Source organism: Lepisma saccharinum, chromosome 5 (genome assembly GCF_977018435.1).
Source record: "Lepisma saccharinum chromosome 5, izLepSacc3.1, whole genome shotgun sequence".
In the NCBI taxonomy this organism is placed as follows: Eukaryota; Metazoa; Arthropoda; class Insecta; order Zygentoma; family Lepismatidae; genus Lepisma; species Lepisma saccharinum.
This window is the reverse complement of record NC_139233.1, coordinates 53,783,836-53,803,802: the sequence shown is the minus strand read 5'-3', so window position 1 is coordinate 53,803,802 and position 19,967 is coordinate 53,783,836. Positions and strand designations below refer to the sequence as shown.

At 37.2% G+C, this 19,967-nt stretch overlaps 2 protein-coding genes across 2 annotated transcripts in view; one reads left to right on the top strand and one right to left on the bottom strand.

Moving 5' to 3' along the window:
• LOC145987833 (KIF-binding protein-like) overlaps positions 1-19,542 on the bottom strand; it is a 28,787-nt gene extending 9,245 nt beyond the window's left edge. The window contains exons 1-6 of the mRNA XM_083122571.1: positions 19,206-19,542; positions 8,811-9,560; positions 6,896-6,994; positions 5,584-5,777; positions 3,867-4,107; positions 1,226-1,486 (exon numbers count right to left, since the gene is read on the bottom strand). Coding sequence (XP_082978697.1) covers positions 1,226-1,486; positions 3,867-4,107; positions 5,584-5,777; positions 6,896-6,994; positions 8,811-9,550 — 1,535 coding nt within the window. The 5' untranslated portion in view covers positions 9,551-9,560; positions 19,206-19,542. The remainder of the gene's footprint in view (positions 1-1,225; positions 1,487-3,866; positions 4,108-5,583; positions 5,778-6,895; positions 6,995-8,810; positions 9,561-19,205) is intronic.
• On the top strand, positions 12,652-13,713 carry LOC145988033 (histone-lysine N-methyltransferase SETMAR-like). The gene has a single exon (XM_083122871.1). The coding sequence runs from the start codon at positions 12,652-12,654 to the stop codon at positions 13,711-13,713; it is 1,062 nt and encodes a 353-aa protein (XP_082978997.1).
• Positions 19,543-19,967: the final 425 nt, after the last annotated feature.

The window sequence follows — 19,967 nt, the reverse complement described above, 5'->3', positions numbered from 1 at the left end:
GTTTAAAGTTGTATCCGAACCACTATATGCCTCCACCGGGTATCGAATCTGGGACCCAGGCCCGTAGCTAGAATTGATCTCCAGGGGGGGCTCACTGGTTATCAGGGGTGGCTTTGTAAACCAAGTCCATTTTTCAAAAGTTTAACACTGTTAAATGAAGGTAAATTATGTGGGGGGATATAAAAAAACTACATTTTTCTATATCTTTTAAAACATTGCTTGCAGCGTTAATTGACTGCTACTGAAATCATCGCTTACTACACACTCCATACTACTTCTGATGATACAGATATTTATATCACAGAAGAAAAATGCACAATATTCAATCATAGTGCCATAGCCTATATTCCACCCTTGGCCGAAGCAATGAAACTCCCCTTCGTTCCCAAAACATGGGATCTGTTGACCTTTGACGCAGATGACATCAAAGTCACAGATTTTTGTATTAACGGGAGGTCGCAACACGGGCAGCGAAGGTACAGATAAAGAATGTAATAGATGCTGTTCATGTTATGTGAATTTATCCTTCACCAAAGTTGTGAGCAAAATAATATGTGCTGTCTACACTTTCGGGCCTGCCAGGACCCCTTGATTACAAGGCAACGACACTACCACTGCGCCATCAGGGAGGCCCAATAAAAATAGTGTCCAGGATTATTTGCTAAATAACTGTTTTGCAAAATCATAAATATTATTATTTATTACCTAGCTCCTCAGGTGTTAGGATGTTAACAAAATTATCCTTAACTTGTAAATTTTATATAACCTGAAAATTTTGAGGAAGAGAAAATGCCCCCTTGACCCTATAGTTATGCCTATGGGTATCAGTAAATGTGATATTGATAAAACACTAAAAATGCTGACCACGGCAGTATTTATTGTAAAATAACACACTACTATAATGTAACGCATCCACCCTCTAACAGGATCCTCTTCAGACAAAGATTCAAACTAAAATCTAAAATATTTTACAATAAATATTGCCTTTGTCACTATTTTTAATGTTTTATTAAATATGGAAACAAGACTTAATAGTGTTACCATTGGTCATATTGATATCAGCAAAAATTTCATCCCTAGTAATTACAAATTTTTATTGCAAAAATAAAAAAAATAAAATGAAATCATCCATGTGAAAAGCTGTGGTTTTGCACACAAAACATAGTTTACATACTGAATCCAAAAATGGAGGAGATACAAGAATAGTATTCAAATAAATGATTACCTCTGATCACTGACTGATTCCAAGAAGCTCCTGAAGTGGGCTATACTTTGTTCAGCTAAATGATTAATTTTCCACAAAGCATGAGGACTTGGTCGTTCATCTGTCGCTTGAAGCTTCTGCAACTTTATATCGAGAATATCAGAATAAGTTTCACCCAATTCATACCACAATTGCCTGCATACCAGCAGGTAGTATCTAGGATTCAGTTCTTTCAACACAGCTTCTAATTGATCTACTCGTCGTTTGTGCATTCGACTCTGCCTTTAAAGAAAGAAACAAATAGCATATGTTAATATTATTTGATCATTCAAAATAATTGCCTATCTTAACAAACTAAACAGCAAAATATTTATTTAAAATGCATAAGTTAATCATGTATTACTAGATGAACATAATGAAGGGTGTGCAAAAGAACTATAATTTTTAGAAGCCTGTACCGTATTTACTCATGTATAATGCGCACTTTTTTCCAAAATTTGTCTCCAAAAACTGTGGTGCGTATTATGCACAGAATAATTCGGACAGCCAACATGAAACCATTCAGGGTCATTCCATGTTTTCTGACACATGCATTGATTTTTCATGTTTACTGAACCCTACCATGTTATATATCATTGTAAAGCTTAAATCCTGCAGTTTCTAAATATGGCAACAGTATTCCATTCAAGATAGCGACACTTATATGAAATGCGGTTGAAATAAACTCATCACAAAATGATGGAACATTCTGATGTTTATGGCACTTTGGATGAAAGAAAAGGTAAGGAAAAAGAAAATAATTATTAAAATGTATTACTGGCCAAATAATATTATGTATATGGAGTGCGTAGATGTCTTAATAGAAGAAATCTTGTGCTGCTAACTGCTATTTTGAGGGTCATGAATATGCCTCGTATAATTGTTACATTAGTCACAGAAAAAGTACATATTTTGAAGTTTTTTTTAGAAAAAGTAAAGAAGGAATAAGCAAAAACCACGTATAAAAGTTCCCGCGATTTTTCACTTTGCAATGTAATGTTCTGCGACACCAACAAAAGCAGTGCCATTCTGGTGGAATTCAAGCATGCACCTCCCGTTACATGGGATGTGTATCAGCGGTATTCATTGGGCGAGAAATAATACAAAATAAGTTTGTGAGCACTTCAAATCCATAACATAATTTTGATCTTGCTTTCTACTATTACAGAATAAATAAGGTGGTTAAAGAGTGAAAGCTTTTGGGTTGGTGACTTACTGTTTACACAAGAGAATATTCTCCCTTTGATCCACATAGCAAGAGGTCACTCATTGAATAGGTATGAAGTCATTCACTCTTGATCGGCATAGCAACAGCTTTACGACCTACAACTAAGAAAGTCATTTCTTGAACCTGAATTGTACTGCGCATTATATATACAATATATAATTGCTCGTCACTTTTCCCCATCGAAAACCAGGGTGTGCATTATACATGCACGTGCATTATACACGCGTAAATACGGTATTTATCATAAATCTGATTTCAAGGGTGTCTAGGAACTCCAAGAACAGCTCATGGTGAGAAAGTGTAAAAGACATGGCAAGAATTTGTTCAGCTACATACTGAAACCAGTAATTTATCCACACACCTACCAAATTTTTACAAAGATCAAAAGTTTGATAATTTTGGTTTTAAATTTACCTTTCACCTATCCTAAATATGAACTTGCACCCAAAACACCCAGATAGAAAATTCTGGATACACACCTGAGTGAAAGTACCACAGTCACTGCACATAGATTATTTATTGAATGTGAATGGTTTATTGCCATGTGCCTACCAATTAGTGGGCAAGGTAAAAAAAGGGGGGGGGGAGAAGTTATATATATATTATCCCATAATATTACTCAGGGAAACAAAGGACATTTTCAAACTCTGCTTGTTAATAATAGTATCAATGGGTATATTGTATTGTAATTTGAGTATGTCATACCTTCATATGTACGCTAATAAACTAAAAAGACAGAACTGAAATATCATGTGTAGTTTTCAAGAAATGGCACATTAATTGCTGTTTCATGGTGGTGGGATATATACAATATCTCCTGCTCATCCTCAACGGAATACATGCAGCAGAATATATACGTATATCCCACTCATCCCCTAAAGGTTAACAAAGTATGTATTTATATTTTTTAAAAAACGTGTAGAGCATCACTGCAAAGGAAAACTCTCAAAGTTTGTACTTAGCATGCACATTCTGTTCCTCTGCTAATGACACTAGTGTGGAAAATTATGACTACCCGGGAAAAGACAGTTTGTAGGTGCATTTGAAGTATACTTTGTGTGTGAAATCTGTGCCAACAAGTACTTGTTCCAACCACGGCCATCAAAATCACAGACATGGTCTTCCATTACAGACATTAATTAGAGGGGTTAATGGATTATTTATATTCTTCAAGGAACATTTGCAATTTTATATCAGATCGGTATAACAGTTATTGGTGTTGGTAATTTATCAGTATCAACAAAAACTTCATATCAGTCCATCCCTACCACATTTATAAGGAGGCAGTGTATTGGTGGGAGAGATTATTAAAAAAAACTTATAACATTTTGCTGCATCAACTGCAACCAGGGTATAATTACATACTGGAGAATGGAAATAATCATGTGAACATACCTTTCTTCATTATCTTCAAAGAATGCCAAAAACTTGTAAACTTGGCTCAAATCTTGGACAATCTGAACATAGTCTGTAGCATGGCTCTCTATGGAATAGTACTCCTTCGCTTTGTTTAGCCACTGTTGTGCATTGAGAAAAACCTTTCTTGCATCTTCGTATGTCAAGACAAAATTATCTGCTACTTGTTCTTCATAGTTTGCTACTTCAAGCGAAGAGAAGTACATTTCATCAAGTTCCTCTAAAGCAAAAGAGAAAAGAGAGGAATCGTAAGCATTTGTGTGACCAGATAAAATATTCTATATTATTAGTCATTACAGACATATGTACGTATCTCCAATCAATAAAATATGAAAATTTCAGTATAAAAAATTAGCATATTTTGGGCTAACAAGCAGCGCATAAAAATGACAAAATGAATAAATATTTTGTGGGGATGAAATGCCGATGACGACATAACTTTATGAGATATTAGTTTTCTCGATTTGATTATTTAGAAACTTTGAGAAACACAATTATAAAATCTTGTACAAATAAATCTGATGGGTGATCTCGGGTGGAAATATTTCTAGTAATGTCCCTGTATGGAGCAGCTCTGGGGTTCACCCAGCTTCTAATGAATGGGGACCTGGAAGTAACCCTGGGGGAGAAGGGGGAGTAAAAATGGCCACCACATGGTGCTGATCAAATCACCTTCACAAATGACAAATATTGTGAGGCTCTACACTAACATTTCTCCTTTGCCACTAAATTTCTTCCTACATCTCTCTCTCTTTTTACATCTGTTTCTACATATCCAGTATACTGGCCTTCCTAATAACAGAGGTAACATTGTCAGCTTGTAATCAAGGGGTTTCAGGTTTGATTCACAGTCATGAAGGCACACAGTGGTTCATATTCCACTTTAAACTGTAGGTACGGTATCAATTGCCCCTTCTGTGCACAAAATGGACTTAAAAATCATCTCGGATTGAAATATCCAGTACACTATGATGTACTAATATGATACACTATGTTTCAGACGGAAATAAGTGGTCTTCATGGGCATCGGGAGAGGGGGTCGAACAGGTCGGTGGACCCCCCCCCCCTGGAAATTGACATAGTTAATTTTAAGATACAAGAAAGCCGAAAGTTTGTTACCCTTATTGTTAAGAACAGAAATAAAGTTCATTTAGTTAGTATTCGAACAGAAAAACCAAATAAAATGCATTGGATCGAAATCATTGAGTGAAAATACAGGAACAAGGTTATATTCTACCATTTCATCCAAAGAACAAATCGTTCCACAATTTTCAAAATTCTAATAATTACAGTTGTAGGTGAGGGGTCACGCAACAAACTTTGTGAAAAAAAATTTCCCCTAACAATTAAAGCCTTTCCTTGAACGAGATGTGCAAAAGTTAATATCAAAATGCATTTCAGGTACTAACTGCATAAAATGCAAAAGAAATAATAGAAAATAGTTGTGCTGGTATTCACTTGTTTGGTGGATCGAGTCTCAACATTTATATAATAATAATTATTATTATTATTATTATTATCATTATTTCGAATAAAATTTATTTTTGTTAGTTTATAATATCTATTATTGTATAACAACATTTATAACCGTGGTAATAATACTTATTATTTTACTACTATTCAACTTTTATCATTTGCCAGACCCCCCCCCTTGCAAAACTTTCTGGCGACGCCCATGATGGTCTTAACTACTTACCTTTGGATATATCATCTAAGCTCATGTTTTCCAAGCTAACTTCCTGAGTTGTGTCACAATTACTTTCATTTTTCTCTTCATCATCTTCGCTTGCTTGCTTCATTAATCTTTCTTTGGAGTTTGTTAACAAAAGCAGTCCGTATTTAGCCCAGCATCTAGCAACATCCGCATTACGATGTCTTAAAGATTCCCATCTGTTGGAAAGACATAAATCAGAAGCACTTACACAATGTTTATTAGCCAATACACAATGCGTACAGCCGACCTCCGTGGCAGAATGGTTAGCACAGTATGCTATGATGCCAGGGGTCCTGGGTTTGAATCCTGACCTAGGCATGGGTGTTCTATGTGAGCATCCCTTCATCAATTTCATCATATCATAACTCATCCTCATCTTTGCAATTAGCCAAAATCTGAAAAAAAGTGAAATAAAATGAATAAAATCAACAACAACAATACATAGAGTATGGCCCACAATTGCAGACAAGTCAACCTCTGTGGTGTTTCTCCCATCACTCACTGTTCACCTGGAATGATTAACCTAAGAGTTAAAAAGTTCTGTAAAATAATCAAAATAGATATTACCGAGACAAGTTCAAGATAATGATATTTAGGCAAAAAGAAAGTAAAATTCTGGAAACAGTTTCATAAGAAGTAACAAGATAAATTTACATTTTGAATGTTCTAGAAGCATAACTTGAGGTTTTTGTGGAAGCCATCCATGGCAGCATGCAGCATGTTGATATCATCCTTAGTGTTGTAGGCTTCGGCCAATGAAGCTTCTGGGACTCCCAGATTCAGCATAACCATAATTTTATGGATAGTAGCATAGGCTTTGGGCCATAAGGTGGAGCAAATCCAGCAGATTGAGAGTAAAGAGGCAATCAGTTTGGTTTTACACCATCTCACGAGGTCATGCAGAGTCTTGCATGAAGATTCGAGGCTGATTTCTTAAATGCTGCTTGCTCAATGGAAGAAGAACATCTTCAGAATGGCATCCAAACATTGAAGCAGGGGATTGATAAATTTGTCTCGGTAATTACAGAGCACCTTGTATTAAAAAAACTAAAACAAATGGTGAAGTGTGAAATATTGTCCTTAAGTTATTTATACCCCCTCCATCACCCACAATAAGACTGAGGACATAATGGCGCATCTCGCTAATTGAAATGCAGATTTGCATGGACTGATATATATGTTTGACAAAGAACTTCTGACAATCAATACAAGATATATTTTGGACTTACACTGCCAGAATTCAAGGAATGCTTACTTGTATAAATTAAAAAACATGTAAAAAGGGATATCTTACTTTGCATCGGCTTCTTCCCCCTCTGCTCCTCTTTGTCTTAATTCTGCTTCATACTGATCTAGTATATAGCTTGCTGCTGCTAGATGATGTCTTGCTTGCCTGAAAGAAAGAAAAATATGAAATTTATGAAACAGCTTTTAAACATCATATCTAGTAGATCTCCAAAGATTCTGAATCCTCAGTCAAACAAAGATTATTATCATAGCAAATTATTGAAAAACATATACTAGTAGTGGTAAAGAAAAATAAAGCATGCTTAATGATTCAACCAGAATGCACTGAGTGTGAAACTGTCAATCTCACTACTGAGAGTACGAGGTTCAAGTTATGGATGTTTCTTCACGAGTGTCCACTCATCAATTTCATCTAATCATCATTCGTGCCCTTTGTTTTGAATAGCCTGAAGAAGTAGACAAGTGATGTAAAAGAACTACTTTCACAGTTTTATATTAATCAAAACCCACTTGCATGCACACTCAAAAAGTGAAAAAAAATTTGTTTTAGTGCACAGAAACCACACATAACCAAGATATTTGATCCCAACAATACTACATAAAACCATACATTACTTCACTCTAAAAAGCAACAGAAAATGTTCATGAACAACATAATCTTCATGAACCATGCAAAATTGTCCACATTCTAACAAGGGTACAGAGGGTCAAGGATAACAGAAATCACTGACTAAAGGTACACGTTATGTTCATACACAAGTCAGGATAAAGCACAAAGATGAAGTGTGTTAGAAGCATGGTACGAAAACCAAGAAAAGATAATATCCAGAAATGAAAACTTAAAAAGAAATGATACGCTGCAGATATGAACAGAAAGGTAGAGATTAAAATACTATGGATATATTCGAAAATGAATGCAGAATGGCTACTCACAAGGGAAGTTATCTAAGTGTCCCCCTCCGATTTCCATGAAACTTGGCAGGTGTATAGAGGGGCCCAAAGAAAGAAATATGTGTTTTTTTGTTTTGGCTAAAAAACTGTTCTAGGCGGCAAACCCTCCTCAAATGTCAAAATGAGGACAAATTGAAGTGGGCATTTGACCCCTGTGTCCCCCTCCGATTTTCATGAAACTTGGCAAGTGTATAGAGGGGCCCAAAGGAAGAAATACGTGTTTTTTTGTTTTGGCTAAAAAACTGTTTTAGGGGGCAAAACCCAACTCAAATGTCAAGATGAGGACAAATTGACGTGGGGATCTGACCCCTGTGTCCCCCTCCGATTTCCATGGCATTTGGCAGGTGTATAGAGGGGCCCTATGCCCCCTGTTTCTTCCTATGCCATATTTACGTGGTTTCGGGGTCAGATCCCCACTTCAATTTCTCCTCATCTTGACATTTGAGTTGGGGGGGTTGCCCCCTAAAACAGTTTTTTTTGCTGAAACACAAAAACACGTACTTTGGGCCCCTCTATACACCTGCCAAGTTTCATGGAAATCGGAGTGGGACACAGGGATCAGATCCCCACGTCAATTTGTCTTCATCTTCACATTTGAGGGGGGTTTTACCCCCTAAAACAGTTTTTTTTAGCTGAAACACAAAAACACGTATTTTTTCCTTTGGGCCCCTCTATCCACCTGCCAAGTTTCATGAAATCGGAGGGGGACACTTAGATAACCTCCCTTGTCAGTATAATTACTGAATTCGAGATTATGAACGAAATGACCAAGAAGTGAATAATTAAGATCTATATGGAAAGAAAGATGGAGAGGCTTAGATTGTCAAGGATGATAACTGATATTAATGATCATTGGGAGAACATCTTTGAAGATTTCAACTCCTGGATAAAGCATGGACATTTCATAAAATGTGTTCCCTTATCTATCTTAGTACATCATCATTCATTCTCATCATCATCTAGGGAGATATAAAATAAACAAAACACAAAAAATACCGACATTAACTCACCTAAATCCATTCTTCACCACAAAAAACTGTGACAATGTTGCAGCATTCAAGGCCCATTCTATTGGGTCGAAGGCTTTGCTTTCCAACTGTCTTTTCAGTGTGGTGTGACAGTAGGCTCCAGACTTCACAGGTCTTTCCAGTGTTCCATAAATCTGAGCAAGATAATACAATGTATGAGTATACACTTTCTCCAAGCTCTTATCACCATCTTCCTTCTGTTCACTGTTTCCAAAAACATCAAACAAATCATGTATATCAATTGGAAACACTGACGTCTGTTTCCTAAAATCATTGTACAATTGTTCAGCTCTTTCTAAAAACTCTTGGGATTTTTTAGCTTGGTCCCTTTGCGACCATAATATTCCCAGTTGATTGAGGGCACTCAGCATAATTAAAATAACTTCTGGTTCCACAGCAATATCTGACAAATACTCAACACATTTGGATAACTGTTCTTCACCAGTTGAGAGTTCTTCAGTATCTACAGATATGCACCCCATATTGTACATTACAGCACCAAGCATTGCTCTCGATTTCAGATGCAAGCTGTGGTTGGAATCCACATCATCAAGTATTTTCACAAGGATGGATTTCATGTCATTCAGTATATCCCTGGCTTCATATTTTGAATGGAATGGTTCCTCTTCTGGATCTTTCTTGCTCTCTTCGTCAAGAAGTTTCCTAACTTTCCCATATTTTTCTTGCAAGCTTACAAGGATTTCCTTATCAATATCAGCCATTATTTTCTTTCTAAAAAGGAATATTACAAAAATAATTAACAATGATAATTCAGGGCTACCACCATCTCTGTATATGTCAAAACTTAACTTTAGTTGCACAAAAAAAAACATATCTTAGGCATAACTTGATCTCTCTAAATGAGCATATTGATTCTTCAGTAGGTACCAAGGACAGAGGTGGTGTCAAGGGGGTGTGAACAGTGGCCAAGGGGGAAGGAGTTGATGGGGGTTATATCCCCCACTTTGGCCCAGTATTTAAAAAAAAAATGTCAAAGGTAGGAAAAGATGGGGAAAATGGGGGCAGACTACCAGAAAAAGTGTGCATAACCCCTCCCCTTTCCAAAATACTGAGCATGCCACTGGGTGTGGTTTCGAAATTACTGTTAACTTAGGGTGACCAGGCGTTTTGGTTTTCGCAGGACAGTCCTTTTTTTGAGAGTCATGTCCTGCAGTCCGCGATGCCACTCCAAAAAACAAATGTCCTATGTTTCAACAGCATCCTGCAAAACACTGCAAAACATCCAGATGAATTTTTACACCACCAATAAAGTCCTCATTTTTTTCATAAACACATATGCAATGGATACATAAACTTTTACACATACATACTGGCTGCATCGTATGCATGCATGTGTGTGTTTATACAAGCTCCTTCCAGGTTCACTGAGGGAGTAGGTACTCCCGCATCAGTAGGTTCTCAACCTTTTCATTTGCATGAAATGGAATTAGTGATAAAAACTGAAAAATACTCTTGCCCTGGGTGCATAAATCTTGAGCTACATGCTCGACTTCCAAGTGATAATTTGAATTGCATTTCCCAGGACAAATTCTCCAAACCGAAAACAAGTTTTCAGTGATGAGTAACATTTGTACAAGCAACCTAAAAATCCAAGGTCAAATTCGAGATTTCATCAAGAAACTGGAATAATAATGAGTTTTGGGTTTGCATCAAACAGACATGAGTTTAATTATTTAAAACGATAATAAGGAAGGAATAATAATATCCAGTTCATCCAAAATTTCTTAAAACAAGGAAGAAATAAGAGAGAGAGAGAAAAAGGGAAGAAAAGAGGGTAAATAGAACTGCATGATATTTAAATACACATACAGGAAGCACAACTTTTCCATTGTCCAAAGGACGGGGAAGGGGGGGGGGTGCATGACTCTCCTAGAACCTCCCTCTGTGCATCTGTGGATGTTCTTCTTTTCGTTTTACAAAATCTGGTCACCTTATGTTAACTCTTACCAAAGGAAAAAGTTTGGTATGGTATAACCACAAATATTTTCTGGTAACCAAACATTTGTTTAAACAGGCAACAAACAAATCATCATTCACCAGTACTATATGCTCTTCAGTAATCATGTACATGGGCTTACAGATACCAAAGAAATTCGTCAAAATTACCAACTGTAGTAAATGATACTTTTTTTTTTTTAACAGTTACCAAATAGCTTAACAAAACGTGTTTTGTTAATTCAATCATATCCCTTTTCTCTGTGCTGCAGTGTCATTTACGTTATGACTTACGAAAACGATGTCGTCATATGAGCGTATAATATATGTATTGAAGAGAGGCCCTATTAATGTATACTACGGTCAAGATATTGATACTAATCTGAAAGGGAAACAACATTTACTTCTTTGTACAGTCACAGCCGATTCTGGGTTGTAGCGATACCACTGATCAATCAAGCAAGCAAAACTGAATCAAGTCATTGGCATATTTTCATAGAAGTATACTAAAAGTTGATTGGTATTTGATGTAGTGGCTAAAGCATACATGCATGTTTGATTTTTTCTTTATTTTCAACTTTGTACCCCCTTAATTTCATATTGTACCCCATCAGCACCCCTAGATGGTTACTCCTGGCACTGTCACTGGCCAGGACAATGCTGAGAATGGATTGGAAAGTATACAAGTAGCCAATTCTTAGTTGTAATGAAACAGTCTGATCCTACATTTCCACTAGAGTGCTGCATCGAGTGTTTCTTTCTCGATCGTCTAATAGTTCGCACAGATGATGCTAGATGGCTTACGGAAATGACTGTTTCTTTGTTCGAGTGAATAACGCTCGGACAGGCAAACTATGGGTATACGCTAGAAGCCCAGTAGTTCAAGTACAACCATAATTTGTATGTGGTTGTGGGCCTTCAAATATGCTTCGTGAAGTGAAATTGAAACTAAAGTGAACATAGTCATCATCTCCATGTTGAATTGTAATTTAGTCTATCTTACCAATACATAGCAATATATGAAAATGAATAGATGATTATGGGCTGATACTACCAGCATGAATTTTACACATATTTGTACGATTATTATCACATTGAAATGATATTTTATATATTTGAGTGAATTCCACTCTAGCATGGAAGATTCGATCGAGCGAAAGTGGTCCAATGCAGTACTCTAATTCCCACCATATTGTGTTGTGTGTGTTTGTGTCTCGTACTACTACTTTTACCAGGTAAGTGAGAATAGCAGAAAGTGAAGACCAGAAATCACACGATATGATCAGGTATTGGAAGTATTTACAGTAGTAATTTTAATGCTAACAGCATTTTGTAGGTTTGGTGCATATTACTCACAATTCCAGAATATAAAAAAGGACGTTAAAAACTGTACTTACGTATGTGAGTATGTTGTTCCAATATTTCTTACTGTAGAACGACGTTTCGGAGATTAACTATCCTCTTCTTCAGGTTCGTATGAAAAAACTAGGTACTTAGCATAGTACCACGTCAAAATGTAATATTACATTATTTATATTATTATTTTATGTATATTACATTTCGACATGGTACTATGCTAAGTACCTAGTTTTTTCATACGAACCTGAACAAGGGGATAATTAATCTCCGAAACGTCGTTCTACAGTAAGAAATATTGGAACAACATACTCGCATACGTAAGTACAGTTTATAACATCCTTTTTTACAAGGGGTGATCAACTGAAACCCGTTCGTTCCATGTATTATTGGTATAGTGTGTAGGAGGATATTGTTTGTCCAATAGTGTGTAATGGCTAATGTCCCTGTGTGTTGGGTGTAGGAATGTTGTTTATGCGTGTTTCCGTTTTGCAGGTATAACGAGTGAAAGATGGCGTTCAACATCCCCAATCTGTCCAAACAGGACCAGCGTGCTGTCATCCAGTTTCTGAGTGCCGAAGATTGTCAACCAGCTGAAGTGTACCGGCATATGAAAGACGTGTATGGTGATGTATGCGTGTCCAAAACAACAGTGGTGGACTGGGCAAGAATGTTTCGGAAGGGGTATGAACAAACCACTGATTATCCCCGTCCTGGTCAAGCCCATGTTGTTGCCACAGAAGACATGTGTGAAAAGGTGAATCCGGCAATATCTGCAGATAGACGCATGAGTATTCGATCCATAGCGAACGAGTTAAACATGGGTTATGGTACTGCTCACAAAATTGTGAAAGCTCTGGGTTATCATAAAGTGTGCGCGCAGTGGATACCCAGGGTATTGACGGAGGACCAAAAGTTCGAGCGTATGGGATGCTCCATTGAACATTTGTCACGTTACCATTTGGAAGGTAACGACTTCTTGCTGCGCATTGTTGCTGAGGATGAAACTTGGTGCCATCATTTTGAATCGAGTTCAAAGTCTTCCACTATGCAGTGGAAACACCCCTCATCTCCACGTCCCAAAACGTTCAAGACGCAACCGTCTGCGGGGAAAGTTATGGCGTCTGTGTTCTTTGATTGCCATGGACCATTATTGCTCAACTTCAAGGAACCAGGACAGTCCATCAACGCCGCACGCTACTGTGAGACCTTGACACAGTTACGGAGAGCCATCAAAAACAAAAGGCCTGGTTTATTGACCGCTGGAGTCATTGTGTTGCATGACAATGCGCGTCCACATGTTGCAAACCAAGTGCAGGATTTGTTTCAACGATTCAAGTGGGAAATGTTGCGACACCCGCCCTACAGCCCTGACCTTTCACCTTGTGACTTTCACATCTTTGGGCCTCTAAAGAAGGCTTTGAAAGGTCAGAGATTTCAGTCTGACGCTGAAGTTCAGGATGCTGTGCGTGATTGGTTTGAGATTCAGCCTTTGCAATTTTACATGGACGGCATTTGTAAGTTAGTGACACAGTGGGACAAGTGTCTCAACGCTCATGGTGACTTCTTCTGAACAATATTTTTACTGAGCGCTAACCATAGACGCCTCTAGACAGTGTACCAGTTTCAGCTCGAAATAAAATTTATTTCGCGAATTATGACCACTGAACGGGTTTCAGTTGATCCCCCCTTATATATTCTTTAATGCTAACAGCCTTAAACCTGACCTACCTAACCTAAAACCAAAAGCATTGACAAATGTAATATCCCTACATTCCTATGTCATGTGACATATAAGCAGCAGGAAGGGCTGTACCAAACAACCCCCCTCCCCCCCTGTATTTCAAGGAGTACATTGAATTTTATTTTAATCAACAAATGTCGATGTTTTACAAAATATAAAATTGGTTCCAGCATGCAAAAAAAACAATTAATTATTAAATCCACAACTTCATATTTCATTTAAACTACCCACACAACTTTAAATTCGCCGAGTAGTTAGCACATCGAGTTGCGATGCCAAGGGTCCCGGGTTCGAATCCCAGTCAGGCTTGGTTGTTTGTGAATGTCCATTCATCAATTTCATCACTCATCCCCATCTTCGCAAATTAGCCAAGAGGCACAAAACGCGAAGTAAAATAAATGAAATCAATCAATCAAACAACTTTAAATTCATAGCAGACATAATTGGTCCCAAGTATGGTCCGCATAAGTAAAAATCTGTCATCTCAGAGTACTTTCTCCATTTTTTATTAGAAAAAAATAATGTGTGTACAACTAAAATAGCAAAAGAACATGTCGGAAATTACTATCAGCTCCAAACCTAGCAATGTAAAATTATAGATGCACTTGTAGAATGTCATTTTGGGTGCTATATTCACTTTCAGAAATCTTCAGGCTGTTCTGCTTCATGGTAAGGTAACACCCAGCGGTAGAAGCCTCTATAAAGTTTTTTTCCAATGCAAGCCTCAGCAACTGGGCAGGTGGCGGATAGCGAACGGGCACCAGATATGGTGGTTAGCTGCGAATAACGCAATGCCAAATAAGAAGTCCCGGACCAAGGCAACAATGCTATCAGGGCCTGGGGAGGATGGCATTTGGCAGGTCCATCCTCAATAAAAACCCAGAAAAGCCCGATGACAGAATTGTGACATGGCAAGGAAGTGCCCCCATTAAAGTGCCTTGTAGAGAGGGGAGGGATCCCCAAAGGCTAAGGGAAGGAACACTAACAGAAAACCAGCCAACGACTCTAGAGATGGAAAAAGACAGTATAGTCCCAACATCCTAAGAGGCAGAAGAGCCACAAACCCACTGCCTTGTAGTAAGGGTTTTGACTCGAAGGCTATGGGAGCAAACCCAAAAAGAAAACCAAGCAAGGGCAGAGGCTTAAAGGGAGCACTCCTCCCACTGCCCTAGCTTCATCGTAGGGCTAATAACCCACATGAAGTGAAATAATACATATTCAGAGAAACATAGGAATAGAAGCCGAACAGAGTAAACAACGATGACAATGCAAGGTAAAACGGACTATGAGATTTGAAACCTGGAACATCACCTCCCTCTCAGGAAAGGAAGTGGAGATTGTAAAAGAAATGGAGAAATACAAACTGGGAATATTAGGAATTAGTGAAGTCAAAAAGAAAGGATCAAGAGAGGTAGATATGGGAAAAGGATATGTTCTCAGGTATTCAGGAACAGAAAGAAGAAGTAGAGCAAAAGAAGGTGCGGGAATTATTATTAGCAAAAGACTGAACAGTAGACTAACTGACTAGAAAACAGTTAACTCTAGGATAATAAGATTGGAATTGGAAGAATTAAACCGTAGGATTGCCATTATACAAGTACACGCTCCTACAGAGGAACTAGAAAAATAATTATATTACAACTCCCTCCAACAAACATTAGATGAGGCTAGAAATTCAACGGAAAGAATAATCATAATGGAAGATTGGAATGCTAGTGGGAAATGAAATTAGGCGAGGACATGGAAGTTTGGGAAGATATGCTGCTGAAAAGACCCGAAACAGCAATGGAGATAAAATGCTGGAGTTTTGTATTCATAACGAGCTCTGCATCGGAAACTCCTTCTTTTCTTCCCTCACAAAAGAATACATCAAATTACCTTTGAAGCAATTAGCAGAGGGGCACAGAGCACAATAGATTACTGCGTAGTCTATATACAAAAAACACCCACTATGATCTCATGGATGTAAGAGTTTTTCGCAGCGCTAAACTCAGTACTCAACATAGAATACTGGTAATGACGACCCAATTCAAACCACTACCAGCACCAACTAAGATAAATCTTACCAAACTTAAAATATCAACATTAGAAAACCAAAATAAAATAAAGGAATTTCAGAGGAAACTGGAAGAAAGAGAAAAAGAACAAAACAATAGAGACGAATGGAATGTGGAAAATAAATGGAAAGTAATGAAAGAAAGCCTCATCGAAATTGCAACAGAAATATGTAGAATAGTAAAATTAACAAACAAAAAGAAGCAGACAAGATGGTGGAATGACAATGTGAAAGAAAAAGTTGCAATTAAAAAGAAAGCATGGCTAAAATATTTAAAGACCAACAGAATGGAGGACAAAGAAGCATATATAGAGGCAAGAAATACAGCAAAACAGATAGTGAGAACAGTGAAGAAGGAAACCTGGGAACAATTTGGAAAGTAAATAGAAGAAAATCATAAAAAAAATCCAAGAAAATTTTGTGTTGAAAAATTTGAAAAGAAAACGAGGAAAGAAAATAAGGAATATCAAAAACAAGAATAACGAGGTGAAAACCAATATGAAGGAAATTTTAGATACCTGGAGTGAATATTATGCAGAAACCTTTAGAGAAGAAGAAGAATTGTACGAGGAAAGACTCGTGAGTGAAGAAAACGAGAACGTGGAAGGAGGAAGAAATCCAACTAAAAGAAGTAGAAGAGGCACGTAAATCCTTAAAAACTGGTGAAGCACCTGGCCTGGATAATATCCATCCAGAATTTATAAAATATGGAGGAAAAAAATAGAAAAATTGATATGGGATTTATATAGACTAATATGGGCAACAGAGAGAATACCAAAAGGAACAGAATGTAATAATTCCTATACATAAAAAAGGAAGTACCATCTGCTCAAACTATTGAGCAATATGCTTAGCACTTGTGGCCCAGAAACTATATTCACACATCATAGAAAAAAGATTAAGGCAACAAGCGGAAAACAAATTGGCAGAAGAGCAAGCAGGTTTCAGGCCTCATCGCCAAACTCAAGCTCTAATCTTCTACCCCAGGAACGCAATAGAGAAGATACTAAGCAGAGGAGGGAAACAATTTACAGTTTATATTGACCTAAAGTCTGCCTTCGACAGAGTACCAAGAGGACAAATATGGAAGGCCCTTGATCAGTTCCAAGTAACGTCAAAACTGACTAGAATAATTCAAAGTCTATATAAGAACATTAAAGGGACTGTTAGAATAAATGGACAATCCTCCAAGGAATTTAATTTTATGGAAAAAGTATAAAACAAGGTGATGGACTTAGCCCTCTTCTTTTCATATTATTCATGGATCAAATTATAAAACAATGCAAAAGAAGAAAAAGAAAATGTAAAATTGGAAATTATAAGCTGAAACCGGTATGGATACAGACATTAGTATATGCTGATGATATTGTTCTCCTAGCAAAAGATAGTAACAGCCTACAAAATGCAGACCTAGAGTGGGGCCGAGCATTCAAAGAACGAAAGATGGGAAATCAATGTTAGCAAGACTAAAGTCATGCATTTTACTAAACAAGAACCAGCAAAGGTGCCCATTCATTGGAATAATAAGACCTTAGAACAAGTAGAACAGTTTGAATATTTAGGAACCATACTAACTGCGGACGGGAAAATGGACTCTGAAATTAATCACAGAATTCAGAAAGCAAATAATCAGTACTATCATATTAATAACACCATTATAGGTAAAAAGGAGATTAGTAAAGAAACAAAAATTAAAATATAAAACAGTCTATCTCCCCACACTATTATATGGATCAGAAAGTTGGATAATGCAAACTAAATCGGAGAGCAGACTTACTGCTACAGAAATGAAATTCTTAAGAAAAACATTGGGAAAGACAAGGAGAGATATGGTACAAAACACAACAATAAGAAGAGAATGCCTGAATCAGGAACCACCGATTGAAACCATCGAGAAGAGGGAATTAGGCTGGCTGGGATTCTCATTAGGATGAAGGAAGAGAGAAAACCAAAACAAATATTTGAGGCCCGACCAGATGGAAAGAGAGGAAGGGGATGACCCAGGTTGAACTGGAACCAGTACATTTATGGACTGGCAAAGAGAGGGTAGACACCAAATGAAGTGAAAAGACTGGCACAGGATAGAACTTCCTTCAATAAGAGGATGAAAGAACTTGACATCTAAATGGGCATAAGGGAAGAGAAGAAGAAGAATGTAACAAGACATTACTCCACGATAGTACATCTCCATGAGCTAAAAATAACAGAAAAACCTTCATAAACCACATAATTTTCATAAATCATTCAAAATATTTCACTCTCGTGAGGACTACAGAGGGTCAAGGGTACCGCAGCCCATATAGGAACACCTTGCAGTATGTTTCCAACTCCATGGAGAGAAGAAAAAATAGTACTTTTACCTGCACGAAAATAATTTCACATTGGTGTTAGCTTGATGGGTCTCACTTATTACACATGAATCAAGCAACCTCCCCACCATTCGCCTTCTGACATCAGTGTGGAATGCCTTCGTTACTAGGTTTAGTTCTCTTAGCATAAATAATACCTTTTTGGTCTAGCCCCGAAATATTGTAGTGTATTTATGATAAGAGAGCTAAACCTAACAACGAAGGCATTTGCACTGACATCAGAAGGTGAAGGTTGATTGATTGATTTGCTTTATTTTACTTTGCTTTTTGTACACTTTTGGTTAATTTGCGAAGATGGTGATGATTGGACACTCACAAACATCCATGCCCAGGCCGGGATTCAAACACAGGACCCCTGACGTTGTAGCGTGATGTGCTAACCACTCCGCCACGGGGACTGGCTCACAAGGTGAAGGGCAGGGAGGTTGGTTGAATCTCCTGTAATAAATGAGACCCATGCTTGTTACATGCCAACAACTAAAGAATGCAACCATGTAACAGACAAGGTAGTAGATCATGTGCAGTTTAAAACCTGGTGAAAATTGAGCTGGCTTTACCTGGTGAAGCTAGTCACTATGCACACACATTAAAAAGACTTCGGGCCAGAAACTTCCCTACACTGTACTTATGCAATTAAGATGCTCCAGCTTAAAGATTTATCGATAATTACTTATGTAAAATCTTTACCTGTATTTGATTCCTCTCTACATGCATGAAATAAAAATCAATGCGCTGGGAAAGATTCATAAAAGATGAAAAAAAATTTTACTAATTAAATGTTGATTTTCGTAACTGCCCTCCCAAAAACAGGACATAGCACATATGCACAAGACCTGTACACACTTAATCTACAGATCTGAAAGTACATAAATGTTTCATATTCCATAATTCATTACCTTTATTTTATACGATGTAAAACACATAAATTTACTGTTTCAGTAAATTTAATTTCGACCAATTCCTAAAACAATGAAGTCATATCCGAACATTTTTGGCCTTAATTGTGCAAAATACCGTATTATTATGAGCCAATGTTATATCCTTCCTTAGGCAGTGTGACCTTTTCATATACAACGACACCCCGTTTGAACTTTGCAACTAATGTACTTGACACAACAAAGGTGTCTTCTATTTAATTATACAGAAATTCTTGCTTTAAATAATAAATTATTCGAACATTCTGCATATAAAAAATAGAAACTTCAAGCAGAAAGACTGTTCAGATCAGTATCAGAAAAAGTCTTACTAAATGTCCCATACGGGAGTACCGTAATTTCTCAAGCGGAGAAAGAAAATCAAAGTACTTACTATAAGGTAGAGAACAAAACCAAACTGCCAAAATAGATCACAAATATATTATCAACTAACTCGTACCGAAGAATATACACCACAAAATTAAGGTAAATTGTGAAACAAATATGATGCTATCTGTTGTGCGATATGGGTATAATCGCAAGATCCCGGATAAAAAAAAATCGGCAGACGGTCATAGTAATAGAAATTATTTCTTTTCTTGGCAAATAAATAAAGGAAAGCCTCTTAGCAGATGAATTAAATGGCAGGAGTAAATTTGATTATTATTCTTACTGCTGACACGCGCGTGGCAGCAGACTCGGCCAAGAAAATATCTTGCTGTCGTAAGTAAGTAAGGTCCATGC

Excerpts from the sequence above, each read along its gene's own strand:
- LOC145988033 (XM_083122871.1), top strand. The coding sequence starts at position 12,652 with ATGGCGTTCAACATCCCCAATCTGTCCAAACAGGACCAGCGTGCTGTC.